This window comes from Peromyscus leucopus, chromosome 1 (genome assembly GCF_004664715.2).
Source record: "Peromyscus leucopus breed LL Stock chromosome 1, UCI_PerLeu_2.1, whole genome shotgun sequence".
Classification (NCBI taxonomy): domain Eukaryota; kingdom Metazoa; phylum Chordata; class Mammalia; order Rodentia; family Cricetidae; genus Peromyscus; species Peromyscus leucopus.
Genome location: NC_051063.1, coordinates 11,460,833 through 11,480,245, shown reverse-complemented (window position 1 = coordinate 11,480,245; position 19,413 = coordinate 11,460,833). Strand labels below are relative to the sequence as shown.

Below are 19,413 nucleotides of genomic sequence, written 5' to 3'. Positions count from 1 at the left end.
GGGCTTTTTTCTCTTGTGAGAGAAAACCTCTTCTGCCTCCTTTCCTTTTGTGAGGAAAATGAGACGCTGTGGCAAGTATCTTGAAACAAGGAGACATGCTCAGAGAATAAAGGGCCACCAGCTAAAAGTGGTGGCTGAGAAATCTTCCTTAATGGTATCAATCACTCAAAATCTTCCAGGTTTGCTGAGTTATAGTAAATACTGTTTCTGACTACGAATTTTTCCTTGCAGCTTAAAACACTTGAAATTAATATAAACCGCTTTCTAATTTCAAGAATCTACTGGCTAAACCCACCCTTGAAAGGAAGTTTTCTTGTTTGTTGTTTTCTCATAACAGTCTTTGGAGTGTATCCCTGTGTTGTAAACATACTGTTTCCCTTCTTCCTTTCTCTTGAAAGCTAGGCTTAGTGGAATAAAATGAAAAGGGGGCACATTTTTTTTTCTACTGGATCAAATGAGCAGCCGTTTGGGTGCCCGAAACCCCACATGCTTCAATCTGTCATTGCCCGTTTTTGCTTTTGGGAAAACTTGCTGCTAAGTCAGAAGTGGACACACAGCTGTCAGACATCAGGATGATGTCAGCCATGTTTACTGTGCAGTGCTTAGATTAGTTCCCATGGAGAGTCTGCTAACTGAGTAGGTAGAAAAGATAACAGGTGCTTGGGAAACCACCCCTAAAGTATGTGCTCGTGTAGGTGAGTAGATCCGTGGGCAGCTGCTACCTCCTGTTGAATGTAATTCTGTTATCATTATTCCTTTCCATAGAGAATGGGCCAAACTCTGTGGTACAGGAACAGCACTTCATTTTACCCCGGGTTTGCTCCTATAAGAGTTGGCGTTCCTGCAGAGAAAGTTAAGCATCCTTGCCCTACAGAGGAAGATACTCACTACATTTGGGTTGCTACTTTTCTGGAATAATTTTCTGTAATAGAAGCCATTCTGCCAGTAGCTATTACAGCAAGCTGCTTGGCTTTGTTCTTGGAAGGATTCGACTTTTTTATTAATAAGAAAATCTTTTACAATTATGCTTGATGGTGTGGGGTAAATGATGACTGCATTTTCTTGCTCAATTCACTGCAGGGTCTGGAGAGAATCTCACTAGGTGCGAGAGGCCATCTTTCCTCTAGAGTCCTTTATTGAGTATAAGATAAGCAGACACATTATGAAATCTAATCTTTCCTGAAGCCTTTGCTTCATGCCATTACAGACATCGTCCTGGACATATTATTGGCCTCTCTAAGCAAAATGTTTCATTTTCCTGGCATTGGACTTCGTAGATTTTTCTCCCAGCTTACATGTGCAGGTGAACAGTGAAAGCAAAGATGTCAGGGAGTTTCAAGCAATTATTTTAGCTCGGTCTAGAAGGAGCAATATTGGAGTGGCCTTTTAGTAGCTGTCTGAATCGATTTTGCTTTCTGTCAGGCTGTGCTGGTTCTCACTTTGCCCATAAGTAGATTTGGTTTGGGGCGGCTCTGTCTCAGCAATAACAGTGCATGATGCCCTCTTTATTTCTCAGAGCTTTATGTTGTAAGAAATTTCTTGATTTTAAATTTTAATTTGACACTTGGAAATGTGTCTGTGTTATCTTAAATGGGAAGAGGTCTGGAACCTCAATTTTGCTTCAACTACCCCCTCCAGGCTGGGATTTATTGTGTGATGTCTATAAAAACCACTACTCAAATTGGAATGTCTGTGATCATTGAATACAGGTAAACATAATAAGAACAAAATTGTAAAGAATTCTATAAATTTAATGACACTTTCCTCAATGCTTTCCAAGACAGCTTTTTCATTCGTAACCATTACTACAATCTCTCATTATATATTTCATTTATCTGCTTATTTATTATTAATATATGCTCTACTTTGAGCATAAAATTTGCAAAGGCTAGACCTTGTGTGTTTTTATTACCTCTTATAAACTCCTCATTAAATCTCAGCTGAAAAATAAAACAAAAACATGCACACACATGAGCAATTAAATATTTGGCAGTTAAAAGATAAAGACTTTCAAACAGCTTCCATTCCCCTAGTGCTTATGGGATAAAAGAATTATTTGATACGTGAGTTTATGATTTCCAACTTTACATTGATTGACTTCATTGGTACAAACAAGACAATATGCATTCAGTAGAAGCGAGACCTCTGATTTTGAATTCTGTGGTTTCTTGGGCTAATAGTCACTGTTCTTTAGGCAGTGGGACCTGGAAGAATGGATCCAATAAATGAGATGGACTAAAGTCTCATGCAATAGCCAATTTTATTCAGAGCCTCAGACAATTTATACTCTGAGGGTTAAGAAAGGTCACATGGGACCTGGCAGTGGTGACACACACCATTAATCTCAGCACTTGGGAGGCAGAGCCAGGTAGATCTCTGTGGGTTGGAGGCCAGCTTGGTCTATAGAGTGAGATCCAGGAAAACTACACAGAGAAACCCTGTCTTGAAAAAACCAAAAAAAGAAAGAAATAAAGGTCACATGAGTTAAGTTCTCATGAGTTCAGGGTATATACAATCACAAGGACAAGCCACACGTTTTTTTCCTTAGAGACATATAAAGGATAATTTAAACATGTAATTGAAAAACCGTAAGTAATTGAAAAGCAAGCAATAACTAGTAATCTGAGGGAAACTCACACCTATCCGCTACACATGGGTGTAGCAAGAAAACACAGTCCAAGAACAACTCCTTGTATTTGTAGAAACTGAGGTCACAAGACTCTTGTCTTGTTTTCTTGGATTATTCTCACAAGCACTCAGAATTTTCCTCACACAACACCATTCCTCAACCAGTGTTGGAACAGTAGTACTCAATAGGATGCTTTCTAGAATACATTGAACTACAGAGACCATGTGGTCACAAGAGCCAGCAAGCAACTTACTATGTGTTGTTAAACTATGTTGTCTGGTAGATCGGATATAATCAGTGCCTCTTTAATAAATGATAATTTTCAGTTTAATAAGGTAATTGATATGAAATCCTGTTATAGATTGAGGAGTATCTGTATGTCCTTCAGGAGGCCCTATAGGTAGCTCATCTGTAATGAGCATATGTTAATAATAGAACCATACACATAGTGTAGGAAATTCTCCAAGTGTTTGTATGACTGAAAACTACTAGTTTAAATGTCACTAACACCATCAGAGGTGTGTCACCCCAGCTGACATTTATCTGTAACTTCATGGACAGTCCTAAGTGAGAGTCACAGCACTGAGCCTACTCAACCCATGCCACTGTGAATGAAAACAAAACAGCAGTGTTTACAGATTTGTATTTTGGAGTCAGGGTTTCCATGGTGTAGGAAAAGGAGTTGACAGGGTGAAATTTGACTGTTGGTCCTAACAATGTCCCCTTGGTAAACAACACACCAAAGATCATGATGTGCTATACCTATTTTTTAATCCCATGAAAACAAAAGGACTAGTTAAACCTGAAGAATTGGTTTTACTAGAACTAAAAAAATAAAAATAAAAAAGAATTAGGGAAGTCAAGTGATCAAGTGTATTGGTGGATAACAAAGTTGAATTCATGATTTTTAGCAAGTAGTTATGGCTCAAAAGGGTTTTGATTGATCACCATTCCTACTCTGATATAATTACTTGAGTAAAAACAAAATGGGAAGTTTGGGGCTAGAGTGATGACTCCAGTTAAAAGCACTCACTGCTCTTGCATGGGACCTAGGTCTAGTTCCCAGGATCACGTCAGACAGCTTATAATCATCTGTACCCCAGTTGCCAAGGATCCCATGACTTCTAGCCTCCATTGATACTTGCATGCATATTCGAAGATAAATAAACACAGGCACACACCCATACACATAAAGTTTTTAATTGCATAGATATTTTTAAATAGTAATATTGACACATTGATTATATTATCCCATTTCCAGAGCTTCTATATAATGAAATTTGCGGTTTTCTTGCAGAAATTAATGTATATAAGGTAATAGCATATTTGAAGTCATGGTGAAAATTCCTCAGACCTTCCAAATATTCAGAAAATTGAGTTTATAATTGTACACATCTAGAGAATGGCAAATTTCTAAAAAGCCTGGAAAGGCTTTGACTTAGTTACTATTTTATTTGATGTGAAGAGACACCATGGCCAAGACAACTCTTAAAAAAAGTCTTTCATGGAGGCTTTCTTACTGTTTTAGAAGGTTCGTCCATGATCATCGTGGTGGGAAGCAGACAGACATGGTGTTGGAGCAGTAGTCGAGAGCTTGACATTCTAATCCAAAGGCAGGAAGCAGAGAGAAGGAGTCAGGATTTGTGTCTGTGCTTAGAGACCTGGAGTCACTCTTCATCTAGATCAGGCTAACTGACTGGCAAACCCCAGGCATCTACCTGTTTCTGACTCCCCAGTGCTAGGACAGCAAGCAGCTACCACCATGCCTGAGCTCTTTGCATGAGTTCTCAGGATCAGACTTTGATGCTTGCACAATAAATGCTTCACCAGCAGAACTGTCACCTCAGCCCTTGAGTGCCATTTTATGAATGATCAGAAACGCTATTCATGTTTTGCACCAAAATTTTGATCCTTTGTGTGTTCAGTTAAATCAGGCTGTTTGTGTTCCTTTTGGATAGCTTAGGTGGTGCTTGTTCTCTGGAAGCATAGGGATTTCACATAAGCATCACTAAGTACATGCAACTCTACTGTTAGGTGCATTTTCTTCTCTTCCTTGCCTGACCCCTGCCTGCTTTCCCTGTAGGTACCACCTCTTGAGACTCAGTTTTCACTAACATGTCTGTTGAACTATCTAATCTATTAAATGCTTTTAGCTGGAGCAGTTCACTTAGCAGTTTCACAGGTTCTGGGAAAGATGTGAAGCCTTCAGTAAGAATTTGAAAGAAATTGAAATGTAAATCTTCATGTATTTTTCTGTTTGTCTCTCTGTCTTTACCTATACATTTACCCACACATACACGCATGCATGCATCTAAGAGCTAACAGCCATGTTGTCAAAGCCTGAATGGTTGAAGGCTTGGTAAAATGACATGTAAGCGTATTTCGTCAGTTGAAAATGATTGTTTCTTGTTTGAAAAAATCACTATTTGTGCCTTTATATTCTATAAAAATATTGACTCATGAGCTAATATAGAGATGCTATGTCAATAAAGTATATTTAGATATTTGCAAATGATAGCCACATTTTTCTTTTCAACTTCAAGTGTCTCCAAATTCTAGGACAAGTGTTTTGCATCACTTTAAAAAAAAAACTCTTTTGTGATCCTGAAATTATAGTAATAGCAGAACAACTGAGCTTTGAAGCTTGTTAACTACTAGTAGTAGTGGAGAGGGTACCTGAACTGGCCTACCCTGGTAATCAGATTGGTGAATACCCTAATTGCCATCATAGAGCCTTCACCCAATAACTTATGGAAGCAGATGCAGAGATCCACCACCAAGCACCAGGCTGAGCTCTGGGAGCCCAGTCAAAGAGAGAGAAGAGGGCTTATATGAGCAAAGGGAGTCAAGATCATGATGGGGGAATCTACAGAGACAACTCAACCAAGCTCATAGGAACTCCCAAACTTTAGACCAACAGCTTTAGAACTACATGCATGGAACTGGACTAGACCCTTTGCATGTGGGAGACAGTTGTGTAGCTGGGTCTGTTTGAGGGGCTCCTGGCAGTGGGATCAGGATCTATCCCTGGTGCATGAGCTGGCTTTCTGGATCCCATTACTTATGGTCAGACACCTTGCTCACCCTTGATGAAGGGGTGGGGTAGGGCTTGTTCCTGCCTCAACTGAATGTACCAGGCTTTGCTGTCCCCCCATGGAGGACTTACCCTTTAGAGGAGGGGATGGGAGGAGGTGGATCACGGTGGGGGAAGGTTGGGTGGGGGGAGCAGGAGGGGGGATGAGAGGGGAATCTGTGGTTGGTATGTAAAATGAATAAAAACTTTTTTAAATAAAAAAATCATACTGTGATGTAGAGATGGGGAAAGGCTCTCCAGGTCTGTTGGCAGGACTTCTGAACCTCTAATGAATAAAAGGAGGACATGAGTTTCTCCGTGGAGTCATGCATAAGAGAGACAGAAAGAGTAAAGTTTAGAAGCATAATTTTGTAAACAACATAAACAAAGAAATTACATTTTAGAAAAAAAACAAGGTTACTTCATGCTAATGTTCCCATTATTATTAAATAATGCAATATTATTGCTTCAGAGAATCATGTTTAAAGTACCAGCATGGGATTTGTTTCTTGTCTTATAGGCTCCTAAGGAAAACATTTTAATTGAGATCATCCCCAAATAAGCAATTTGCTAATTTACTAATAGTACTATTTGGCAAGAGAGTGGAATATTAAGATCTGGTTCATGATTTAGAATTTCCCAGGAAGAAAGTCATGGGGTAAAACTAAGTTTCTCTTCAACTCAGAATTTGATACGTGACCTAGAAGGGAAGACAGTACCAAAAACCAGAGCAGAATCGAGAATGTCTAGTACCTCCATGCCATATATTGTTCCAAAGAAACCATGATTCTGCACTTCTGAACTGTCCTCCTGACAGAATGAGCTTCTCAACAGACTGTAGGGGACAACAGCTCACCTGCTACTGTGTCAGATCTCGTCACTAGGAGTGTTGAATGTTGTTAGGTACAGAGTAGAATAATCAACATCCGTTTTATATAATTCCCTATGAAAGCTTCAGTCCCCACACATCTCCTGGAGGCCCGTGAATCTTTTCATTACAAAGTTTAGTAAGCAGTGCCTTATTAAATGTACAATTTAATGAATGTGCAAGAGATAAATTCTAGGCATGTTCATGTCTCTTCTGTTAATTACTTCCATCATATGTATTTACTGTCATTTATCTTCTCCTTCTTATCTCCTCCTTCTTTTGAGACCAGGTTTCATACAACCAAGACTGGCCTCAAATTCCATATGTTAGCTTTAAATTCCTGATCATCCTGTCTCTGTCCCCTTGTGCTGGAACTACAGGCAAGTGCCACTGTGTCTAACTCTGAATTTTACAATTGATTTCTATTTTCTATTGTAAGAGCCTTTTGGCATGAATCAGTCTCCTCCAAAAATAAAAGCAATAAGAAATAGGATATATAAAATGCAGAAAAGAAGTTGTTCTGAGGGATTGGCTCACATGGTCAAGGAGCCTGAAAGGTTCATAATATGTTGTCTAGAGGCTGGAAGCCTAGAAAAGCCAGTGGCATCCTTTTATTTAGTCTGAAGGCCTGAGAACCATGAGTTCTGAGTTCAGAATTCCAAGCCTGTGTCTGATGGCCTGAGAATCAAACACCCATGTCAAAGGCAGGAAAAGATAGATGTTCCAATTCAATCGGAAAATAATTTTACCTTTCCTGTGATGTTTATTCTTCTGGAACCCTCAGTATGTTGGATGATGCCCACTGTATTGGTGAGGGCAGTGTTCTCTAATGCAGTATATCTATGCAAATGCTAATCTTTTATGGGATCATCCTCACAGACACATTAGTCAGTAATAGTTACCAGCTATCCATGCATCTGTTGACCTAGTCAGACTGAAACAACAAAATACCAGTTAATAATCATACCCTGTAAATAAAGTCAACCCATGGCTTATTGAGTATTTTTACTGAGAACTCTAGAGATTATACAAGCATTAAACAGCCTCCATTACAGGTGAGGTATATATCATTTGGAAGGTAAAACACATGTGTAAACAGAAATCACTGACATAAACATTGGATGGCTGATTAGGAAACCACTGACTATACCTGAAATGAGTGTTCTGCTGAGTGTTCTTTTTAAAATTACTTTATTTGACAAATGTAGTTCATCCATGGTCCAGCCTCCATACTTGTAAGGCCACCTCTTCTAGTGACCTGCATCAATCTGCTACATGAATTTTCTCCTGTCTTTCTGAACTGGCTTCCTTCCTTCAGACTGGCAACCTATTTTATGAAGTGAGTATTCTCTGGATACTTCTTCAGTCTCACATCTTCTCATTTTTCTTATTTCTCATCTTGCTCCTTTCAACTTTGTCCTCCCCAAGCCTGGGTTATTTTTAGATCAGAAACATTCAGCATCTCTCTGATAATTACATGTATTTACAAAGCTCTACCGATCTTCCTCAGCCTCCACCTGCTTTCTGGTGAGTCAGCTGCTGTGCGGGCTTCTTCCCTGTCTTTTCTCTAGAAGTGCTGTCAACCTTCCCATGCTCTCCCTTGTCTAGGGTTCACGTCTTTCCCTGGTTGTAAGGCTTTACTTGTGTTCTGTAGCTGCTTCATTGTCTGAGATGTAGACTAACCCTCAAGGACTTGAGTATGGGAATCACACCAAAGCTACTGTAGTGACTCTCACGTGGTAACTGAGAAAGAGGATTGGCAGCAGAGGAGACCATGGGTTAAGATAGATCCGGACTTCTGTAACCTGACTCCTTTGTTTTCAGACTGGTGATATTTGAGGATGGTCTGAACTGTTGAGTAGAAATCTCTGCGTGTATAAATGTTTAATTTGCCTTCAGTGCCACAGAGAGATAGGTACTAACTTTTAGGAGTGTGGGCTACTCTTTTATATCAAGACCAGGTAATGTAGTTGAAAGCAACTCCACAAACACCACTGTGGGACATACAAAGATCTCTCAAATATGAGACATACAAAGATCCTCAAGGGACACAGATGTGGTTGTTAGTGCATTGTGTTGACTAGTGGTTTTCATAAGTACTTTCAAGACTGGAAAATTCTAATTCGAAATGGTTAGGTTTGGAAAAGTGATGATGGGAAGTGTCCTGTTGTCTAGACCTCTCTGTCCTTTGGCAACCTGACTTGACTCCTTGATCTTCCCTTATGTTAGGATTTAAGAACTAGTTCCCCTCTGTTCATTCTAAATATTCACATGTTTTATCTTCCCAGAGATTTCTAAGTCATTTGTAATGAAGCCTTTGTTTTATACCTTTACACCTTTTAGGCATATCTGGTATACTATAGCCTTCTCCCTAACTCTGCTTTTTTCTTTGATGTTTCCTTGGTGTTATCTGGAATTGTACTGAAGACTTGCAATTCCTGTAATGAACCTTTGTCAAAACTAAATTGTAACAGATGGGAGCTATAATTTTAGCAAGGTTGGAATACTGGTACAGAGTGAAGAAGTGTTAATGATTCAGGGGAAGAAAAATTGTCTCACCGGTGTCCCCGTGGGGGTTTGTGCCCCTCTTTGTTCAACTCATGCCTGTCTCCAACACCCACCCGTCATCAAGACTGCACATGTGAAATACCCATTCAGGTCTTCTCAGCTGTTCCCACCAGTCATCCATTGCCCATTCTGGGTTGCCTAACCAGATTCCCAGAAAGAGAAGAAAATCCTTTCATTGGCTTATAATAACCTGTCTGTCCTTGTCATCTTTTAATCTAAGTTTTCCTTCTCTAAACATTTGGGAACACTGAGGAATCATATGAATGTGCTGTCATGAAAAGTATGTCATCAACAGATCATTATAACAGCATTGTGGTGTTTTTATCATCTCTGATACCTGTGGCTAGCATTTATGTTCAAATAGCAAAGACAGTTTTAATAATTTAAGCAACTTGACAAATCATTTGGCTAGAAAGAAGCAGACAGAACTCAAATTCTGTCTGCCTGGTTCCCTTTTTAACAGATGTTCTTAGCTACTATTGCTGAGTTTGATGGTATTGAAACACAGTAGACTTCCTTGGGTAATTTCGTATTGCTATTCACATGAAGAAATTAGTACAGTAGTTGGCTAGGGAAAGGACATTAGTAGTAGGACTAGTAGTTACATTTTTCACTTGGAGGAATATCAATTCTATTCCTGTTTGATTTGTTACAACTCTTAAGTTCTAAATTTTACAAAGAACTTCAAGTATTCATATACTTTTCTGAGCTGACTATTTCTGTGCTGGTTAGATTTTTATCAATTAGACACAAGCTAGAATTATCTGGGAAGAGGGAATCTCATCTAAGAAAATGCCTCCATCGGATTACCCCACTCCAGCAGTATGCAAGAGTATGGAAGAATTTTCTTGACTAATGATTGATGTGAGATGGCCTAGTCCACAGAGGGAAATGTCACTCTTGTGCAAGTGGTTCTGGGGTTATACAAGAAAGCAAACTGAGCAAGCCATGGGGAGCAAGCCAGTAAGAAATGTTTCTCCAAGTTCGCTGCTTCAGTTTCTGCCTGAGGTTCCTACTTTCAGTTACTGCCCTGACTTACCTTAGTGTTGTGTATGACAGACAAACCCTTTCCTCCCCAAGTTGCTTTCGGTCATGGTGTTTGTCTTAGCAATAGAAAAGCGAAAGAGAACTGTTTCTTAATATGTCTCCAGTACATATTTTTGTATATTTAATTCTATTTAATTATGAATATTATATAGTCAGAACTGCAGGCTTATGTGCTACTGTTGGTAATGAACAATGACATCATCAATGGTTATTTTGAACAGTGGTTATTTTCAGGGTCAGCAGATTATTGACAACATGTAACAGCAGTTCAAGGGTTGAAGATATAGCTCAATAGTTGGGTACTTGCCTAGCATGTACAAGGCTCTAGGTTCTACTCTTTTTTTTCCCTCCTTATTTTTTAATTAAGAGATTTTTCTATTCATTTTACATGCCAGCCACAGATTCCCCTGTCCTCCCTTCTCCCACCCCCCAGTCCTCCCCTCAACCCACCCCTCATTCCCACCTCCTCCAAGGCAAGGTCTCCCATGGGAAATCGGCAGAGCCTGGCACATTCAGTTAAGGCAGGTCCAAGCCCCTCCTTCCTGCACCAAGGCTGTGCAGTGTCTCACCACAGGCACTGGGCTCCAAAAAGTCAGCTCATACACTAGGGATGGGTGCCATCCCCACTGCCAACTCTTAAGGACAGAAAAAAAAAAATGGCAATTCATGGTGGGGGAGGGGTGGCTGTCAGTTATTTTTCTATTACTGGGAAGAGATGCCAAGAGCAAGGCAACCATTATAAGAGAAAGTGTTTAATTGGGGACATGCTTACTGTTTCAGAGGTTTAATACATTATAATCATTGTGGGGAACATGGCAACAGGCAGGGAGATTCTAGAGCAGTAGCTGAGAGCTACATCCTGATCCATAGGTGGGGGACAGAGGACTGGCATGGGCTTTTTAAATCTCAGTTCCTACCCCAATCACACACTTCCCCCAACAAGGCCACACCTCCTAATCCTTCTCAAATAGTGTCACTCCCTGATGACAAAGCATTCAAATATATGAGCCCATGAGGGTTCTTTTTCAAACTATCATAGGAACTCTCAGAAATTAGAGAAGTTTAAAAAGAATGTGTTTCCTCTTCCATTTCCCTGAATAAAAGGATGATGAAGTCATAACAAATGTATATTTGGGGTAGTTTATGTGGGATATAAACTGCCTTAAGCAAACCCTGCAATATATTTATGAGGGCACAAGAGCTTGTTTCCATTTCATGTGTTCAGTCTTGTTTCTAGGAACTTAGTCACCTGTGTACAGACACCAATGGAATAGCATCATTTAGAGTGAAGGTACACACATGGCTGTAAATAATTAAGCTGTGTCCGTACATGATTTCTCTAGTTCTAATATGCTAAAGTGTCCATCGGTCCCTTGGTGAGCTCCAGGCTGTGGACACATGTGTGTTGAGACCATTCTATATACTAGGCTTTTGTCCCAACAGAGCTCTCAATGGGTTTGACTACAAATTTGGGAACCATGGCTAGTATATGTGCTTTTATCCTTGAGTGCTGTTTTAACGTGGGCCTAGCAAGGAGATGTCGGCCAGTATAAGGACCACTTTCACTAGGCTCTTCAGGAAATGGTGAGGTCATTCTCATTTAATTGCTGGGTGACAGCAGTAATTTCTATCTTCTTTTCTCTGAATATCTCAGGTATATGAAACAACTATGTTAGTAGTAGCATGTTTAGAAACCTAGACAAACTGAAATATTTTAAAAATCAAGGGTTCTCTTTGAGCACCCAGGGTTCTACATCTTGTTCACAGTAGATCCCTCAAGTGGCCTCTGACTTATTACTTGTCTGCAAGAAACAATCTAGTCTTTTATTAACTCATTCATCCTCATCATATTTTTTATTATTCATATCATTTTGTCTTTACTATTTGGGCTACATTCCATGTTAGGTTACATCAGTGAAAATAAATCAGTTGCACAGTTCTCAGCTACCACCAGTGATTCTGCGGTGGTGGATGTAAGGGATACAAAAGGTAGTTTCAGAGTGCTTCAAATAATCAAAGTTAGATTCAGCAGAAGCATTGGTGGAAACAGTCCAAAAGGCTATGGCTCACACCACAACACATGTTTTCCATCGACGGCTGCTGTTCTTCAGTTTTCATAATTACAACTTCAGGCTGCATCCCTCCACTCTAGGATGCTTATTCCATTTGTGGCTTGCCCATTTCCTGTGCATTTCCTTCCTTCAACCCACCCCTCAGCCACATTAACATTACTCCCATTCACAATGGGTACCACAGGTGCTCACAGCAGGTTTTAGAAAAGAAATAAAAGGAAGTAAGATTGCTTTGTATTAAAATATTTGGTGAGGAGAGGCCCACATGCTCGGCCAGAATGGGACAATTGGAAAAGTAGGGATTTTAGCAATCTACATGACTTCTTTTTGCTATTGGCTTCTTTTAGCCAAGCAAGTAACTGGCTGGATTTCGCTGAAGAGGTCAAAGCAGGAAGCATAAGAACAATTTTAACTGGAAACAAAATTGAGGCTGCTCATTCATTCTGAGTATATTGATTAACCAGTGTTCATGAAATCTTACAATAGACTTAAGTCCGTAGGTCAGTCAGGGAGATGAATGCACTTGTTTCAGCTGTGAGCAATGCAGCCCAACAGAAACCAGTGAGCATGAGTTGAAGCATGTAGAACAAGTGTACATGCTCATATTCATGCCTGTGCTCCTGAGTTCCTGGGAAGGAAAAAGGAGAGAGCCATGGGAGGCTATGTGGGTCCAGAGCTGTGCTCAGGGAACTGGAGGGAGAAGGAATGGCGTTTTGCTCAGTAGAGCAGGGAAGTAAACAGTGGATGGCCAGGCCCAGAGTGGCCTTTCCTCCTTTTCTAGCTTACCGTCCTCTGTGTCAGTCTGTCCAGCAGTCCCCACCTTTTCTCGCCCTACTCTTCCCCCCATCATAGTCCTAGCATTGCTGCATGGAACAGGACACTAGTCCCTGGCTCTTTCTTGGACCATCATTCCTCCCTCTGCCATCCAGTCCTCAACAGGAATATGGTCACATACCTTTCGCTTTCTCAGAGACTGAAGTGTGGTTGATATATTGTGCACCCCAATAAGCTTATCGGGGGGTCAGAGAACAGAATAGCCACTACATTAAACATAGAGGTCAGGCAGTGGTAGCACACACCTTTAATCCTAGCATTCCAGAGGCAGAGATCCATCTGGATCTCTGTGAGTTCAAGGCCACACTGAAAACTGCTAGGCATGGTGACACACACCTTTAATCCCAGGAAATGATGGCAGGAAGCAGAAAGGTATATAAGGCGTGAGGACCAGGAACTAGAGTCTTTTTAAGCTTTTAGGCTTTTAGCAGCAGTTCAGCTGAGATCCATTCGGATGAGGACGCAGAGGCTTCCAGTTTGAGGAAACGATCAGCTGAGAAGTTGGCGAGGTGAGGTTGCATGTGGCTTGTTTTGTTTCTCTGATCTTTCAGCATTCACCCCAATACCTGGCTCTGGGTTTGTTTTTATTAATAAGACTTTTTAAGATTCATGCTACACTGAAGTCTCTTTCTGACTGGTCCCATAAAGCAGTTACATGCTGACCCCTCAGCATTCATCACCATATGGCTCTCTCTCTCTTTCTCCCTCCTAACCCCTTTAAACCACAGTGAACATTCTCAGGCATCTTGTTTGTTCATTTTTCTGCTTTCTGTGACACTCTTCTAGGATAAATACTAAAGATATTTTGTTTGCAACCACACTGAGCATACAGTGAGTGCTCAATACAATGTGTGTTAAATCCATCAGTGGCAGCGGGGTCTCCCTTATGTTTAGGGCAGAGAAAACTTAGCATTCCTTTCCATTCCCTAAGCATGGAGCTGTTTGTGAGAGGCGGGAAGAATATACAGTGAGTGGTGAATGGCGAGCAGTAGCTGGTGTTGCTATGACATTGTAGAGTCACACATCCCTTCCTTTGTCCTTCCTCTGAGTCTTCAGAACCTGGAAAACAGCAACCTCGGGAGTATTTCAAAGAGATGGACTTGAAAGGAATAATTATGTGGGTTGAACCAACATTAGTAAATTATATCAGAAAAAGCTGCTGGTTCCATTCCTTTTTCAGTATGTTTGGACATTGTGGCTTTTGTAGAATGCAATTTCTGTGCATAATGAACAAAGATGTTATGTTTTCAGCCTGCCCCTTGAAGCTCCTGTATACATTTTCCTGAGTAGAGTACCCATCTTGGCTTTGTACTATTCCCACCCTTCTCAAAGTAGCTTTGAATGAATTTGCCCATCATTGTTAATTTAGTGAAAGAAGTTTGGAGAACCTGTTGTTTTGAGGGTTTTTTTGTTTTTGTTTTTGTTTTTGCTTTTCTCATAGTAGCACACCTCTAGTTCGCTGTACAAGTGGGGCTCAAGTCAGTTCCAATTGCAGCTGGATTGGGTCCTAGATGTCTGCCTAAGACATGAGTTCTTCAGTTACCCTCTTTAGGTTTCTAATGAAATGCAACAGTGGTTATTTACATCTCATTAATACATGGTGACAATAAAACATCCCTTATTCTGTTGATGTACTAGATTTTAAAAAACTTCCTATGGTACCCACATTGGTGCCCACTACCAACCGTTTATATTTGCTCTCTTTCCTCACATGCCTCTTTTTGCATCATCCCAGCGACCACTCAGGGGATAAGTCCTTCTCTTCTCATAGGCAGGAGACCAAATTGCTGTTCATCTAACACTATCTTCATAGGTGGGTGGTTCTCCTGCCTGCTCCCTATGGAGTAACCTGCAATGCCCTTTCCATTCTTTAGCACTGCAGCGACAACACACATCCCTGCCAGTCGGACATGAACATTGAAGGAGCCTGGAAGAGAGGTTACACGGGGAAGAACATCGTGGTGACGATCCTGGATGACGGCATAGAGAGAACCCACCCTGATCTGATGCAAAACTACGTGAGTGTTCATTGTGGCCAGAAGTCCCCCCTCCTTGGTAGCAGGGGACTCCCGTTGGGATGGTCCGAAAGTGGGAGGAGAGCAACTGACAGACGAGCAGGAGATATGGCGGGTTCTGTGCTTTGTTCCCTTCTGTAAAAGAGGAGCCCCTGCAGGATAGGAATCACAAGATAACAAAGTCCTTCCATTTCCCCGTGCCTTTGATGGTGTGACCTTCAAAAGGAGAGCCATGAAGTGTTAGCAACCCTGCCTCCAACACCATCTGTTACCAGCCACGCCCACTATACCCAACAATTCAGGTAGACAGACAGGCAGCATGGTCTTTGTGGAAAAAAGCAGGCTGAGAACTTTTCTCCAGCCTGCTATCCTTTTCTTCCCTACTTCTTTTTTCAAAATGTTTTTTAACTTTTTGAGATTATAATATAATTGTATCATTTATCCCTCTCTTTCCTCAAACCCTCCCATATACCCCTTCTTTCTCCCTTTCAAATTTGTGGCCTCCTTTTTCATTAATTGTTGTTACAAACCTATATATTATGTGTGTATATACATACATATACATATATATATTCATGTTCTTAAATATATATATAAATACAACCTTCTCAGTCCATGTAATGTTGCTTGTATGTATGCTTTCAGGGCTGACCATTCAGTATTGGATAAGCAATTGGTGTGTTCTTCCCTGGGGAAGACTCTTGGCAGTCCTTAGATGCCTGTAGTTATTTGTGTAGAGCTGAGGCCTGTGGACTTACCCAGTCTACTTTTGCATATGTGTTGTTGACCTTGTTCAGCTCATGCTTAGACAGCCATATTGGGGAGACTTTCTGGGTGTAGCTTCTGGCATTACTAGGAGACACAATCTCACAGTAAACTCCCTGTTCCTCTGGCTCTTAGAATATTTCTGCCTCTTCTGCCCCAGTGTTCCTGCTCCCTGACCTGTAGGAGTTATTTTGTAGATGTACTCATTGGGACTGGGCTCCACTATGCTGCATTTTGCTTCCTTGTGGTTTTCTGTAACAGTCTTGTCTGTTGCAAAGAGACCTTCTTTTCCTTTGCCTCCCAGTACTACACGCCAATCAATCCCTTTCTTAAGAAGAAACTGAAGGTTCATTTAGCTCTCCTTTGAACAGGAATCAGTGGCTAAACTCACCCTGTGAACAAGTGCATTCAAATAAACTTGTACCTCTTTGCAACATAGAATTTAAGGCTTGAACTTCAGTTCAGTCTCCTTAGAAACAGGTAAAACAGTAAAGAAACTAAAGGTTGGATATTGAAGTCAGTTATCCTGGATGAGATGAGATTAGAACTCTAGTTTGCCTGTACCCTAGAAGAGACATTTGTCTTATCACAAGCAGAGTCTGTGTGTGTGAGCTTCTACCTGCTGCAGATGACTGGACTTCATTAAATGCAATTAGCTCGTCCCTAATTATGATGGCAGTTCTTGCCTCTTTTATGTTTTCACTCTGAGAGAACATTCTCTAGGATTGCCTGTGTAGTTATCAATGGCCACGTTATCTCAGTTCCCTCTTGGTGGCCAGATCAAAGTAGAGAAAGCAGTAGATTATTCAGACCAAAGACTTGGGCTCCCTTCTGGTTTGTTTCATGTCAAGACAGGCTCCAGATTAGTCTGTTTGGTGCCTCTGTTTCCTGTAAGTAGAATTGATACGTTGTTTTTGAGTCACTCATTCAAAGCACTTTCAGCTCTGACAGCCACTATGAGGTGTGCAGGAAGCAGAACTTAACATTATATGCATCGTGTGCTGTGCTTTACTCTTCAAAACATTTCGGATTCTGTGTGCTAACACTTATTTTCAGAAACGTAAGCATTCAGTAAAAATAAGATTGCCTTGTATTAACACTGGACATAGAAACGATCATGAAGCACAGGGGAATTGATAATATCCTGGAACAGGCTAAGTGCAGGAATAAAAAACAGTGGAAGTGACCCTGTGAGTTCTCTTTGGTATTTGGGAGCTTTTTCCCTAACCATTTTTGAAAGCAAACAAATAAATCCAACTCTGGCTTCAGAGCTTCTGTTTCCTCATTTTAAACCTTGGCTTAAGACAGCTTTGCTCATCATTTGAGCTGTTCTCGGAGCTATGGGATAATAGTAAGAATCTCATTTGAAGGCTTTTATGTAATAGAAATTAAACAAGGTTAATGTTGTATAATGCAGATCCCAAGGAACCTGATCAAAATAAACATCTGATATCTTAACTGGCCTGTCAGTTATATGTGATCAATTGTTTTTTTCTTCTAAAAGACATTAAAATATGATAAAGATCATTGCAAGCTCAAGAAATCAAGCAAGGAATGGAAAGTAGATATATAAAATTCTCACTGCTTCTCAATATTGGGGGAGTGCTTAGAAAATGTAGAACTGAAGTCATCTGTTCACTGACTGGGTCACTCTGGGTAAGAAGGAGAAAGTCCTTTGGTCTACATAGACTGTCTCACCTTAAAGGAACAGTACAATAGTGATCATTATTGAACTAGCAGTGTCTCCCTAAGGTGCCTGGAACTAGTGAACCAAGAGGGTATCTGTTAACGTAATTACTCTGTTGCAGAAATGCATTTAAGAGCGCATGAGCTTGTGGGTCAGTGCTAACTACTGTCTGTTTCCCATCTCTTCTCCATGGTCATAGGATGCTCTGGCAAGTTGCGATGTGAATGGGAATGACTTGGACCCAATGCCTCGTTATGATGCAAGCAATGAGAACAAGTAAGACTCAGGGGGTGGGCTGGCATGTGGCTAGTCGAGAGCTCAGCTTTCTGCTTATGCCAAGGGAAGTCTTCTCTTCAAAACTCTTGGTAACAAATATCTTTAAATCACAGCAAGGGAAGCAGGTATCTTTTCACTGAAGTTTCAGAATAAGAAAGTAGAATCTTCTACATAGGAAAAAATGACTGTTGACAGGGTGCTGGGGGTGGATCAGCATCTGCAAATCTTGAAGATGGACATGAAGATGTTAGCCCCTGAGGTAATTAGCCCATGACACATGTGTTTTGAGATAAATATGGTAAAGGGAAAGGAAAAACAAAAGAGTAATTCCCAAAGGTCCACTTACTGTTAAACCCAACATATTTGGTTGAGGTCAGTGGAAGTCACAGATTGGGTTTTACACCATGGCACATGCAAGATAAAGATAAATGTTATAGACAAGAGTAGAAAGCAGAGCAGTGCAGGAAAATACAAAGTAGACCGAGGGTTAAGCAGAATGGAAGGTGTACCCTCCTGGGCAGGGTAAAGGCACACATGTGACTGGAAAATGAAAGAGAAGTCACCTGAGAGCATGTAGAAACTGCAGTGCCACCAGTGTGATGACTTGTGGATTGTTGTGTCCTAAGAGGAGAGCTCTGTGTGTGCTACTGCTTGTTCAGTTTATCTGATGCATTTTGTTTTGTTTAATTTACCTAGATACCATGGGGAGAATTGCACATAAACAAGTGCCAATTCCACATATGCTCAGCAGCATAGTCCCTAATGTATCAATCAAGTTGAAAGAGACTGTTTATCAAAATAAGTGTTACAGCAAAGCTGAGTGAAATATTCGCTACATTTATCACATCAATGTTTGCAGAGAGAAAAGAGGACGGAAATATGTAAAATGTCTAGATCAAGTGTCTTCCTGTAGGATGTGAATGCGTAGATATGCTGTGGGTGAGAATAGAAGATCAATGGCTTGAGCCCTATAACCAGTTATGTCTAAAATTGATCCCTCAGCTAGTTATATCTAAACATACCTGCCGTGGGTTTTTGCATTGAAATGGAGTAGTGATGGTGACCATTAGCTAAATTGTGTCTGAACACATGTCCATATGTAAAATATGGTTGGTTTCACTAGTAATTTACAGGCTCTCTGTTTAAACTTATGTGCTTAGATATAGTAGTGAAATAATATAGATTGCTAATGGGTTGAATTGGGAGAATTTCTTTTAAACTTGGCCGTTTCCTAGGACTTTTGTTCATGAATCACTGGTATTTTGCTCATTCTAGAGCATGCCAGTGTGTCCTATTTTGACCTTCTCTAAGAACTTCCCATGGTTCATTGAGTTCAATAGGAGTTTGACAGATGATACCAGCATTGTTCCAGATATGTGCCAATGTTTGTAGTCTTTCAAAGAAAAATTTTGATTGAAATAGAGTTACATCACTTTCTCCCTTCCTTTTCTTCATTTAGCACCTCCAAAATACCTTCCCTGAACCCCTCCCATATCACCACCCATTTTCAAATTAATAGCCTATTATTATTATTATTATTAGTGTGTGTGCACATGCATACATATGTGTATGTGCAATT

General features: G+C 40.5%; 1 protein-coding gene across 1 annotated transcript in view; it reads left to right on the top strand.

Moving 5' to 3' along the window:
- Pcsk5 (proprotein convertase subtilisin/kexin type 5) overlaps positions 1 to 19,413 on the top strand; it is a 425,182-nt gene that overhangs the window by 115,988 nt on the left and 289,781 nt on the right. Inside the window, 2 exon segments of the mRNA XM_028874891.2 lie at positions 14,966 to 15,109; positions 17,758 to 17,834. Coding sequence (XP_028730724.1) covers positions 14,966 to 15,109; positions 17,758 to 17,834 — 221 coding nt within the window.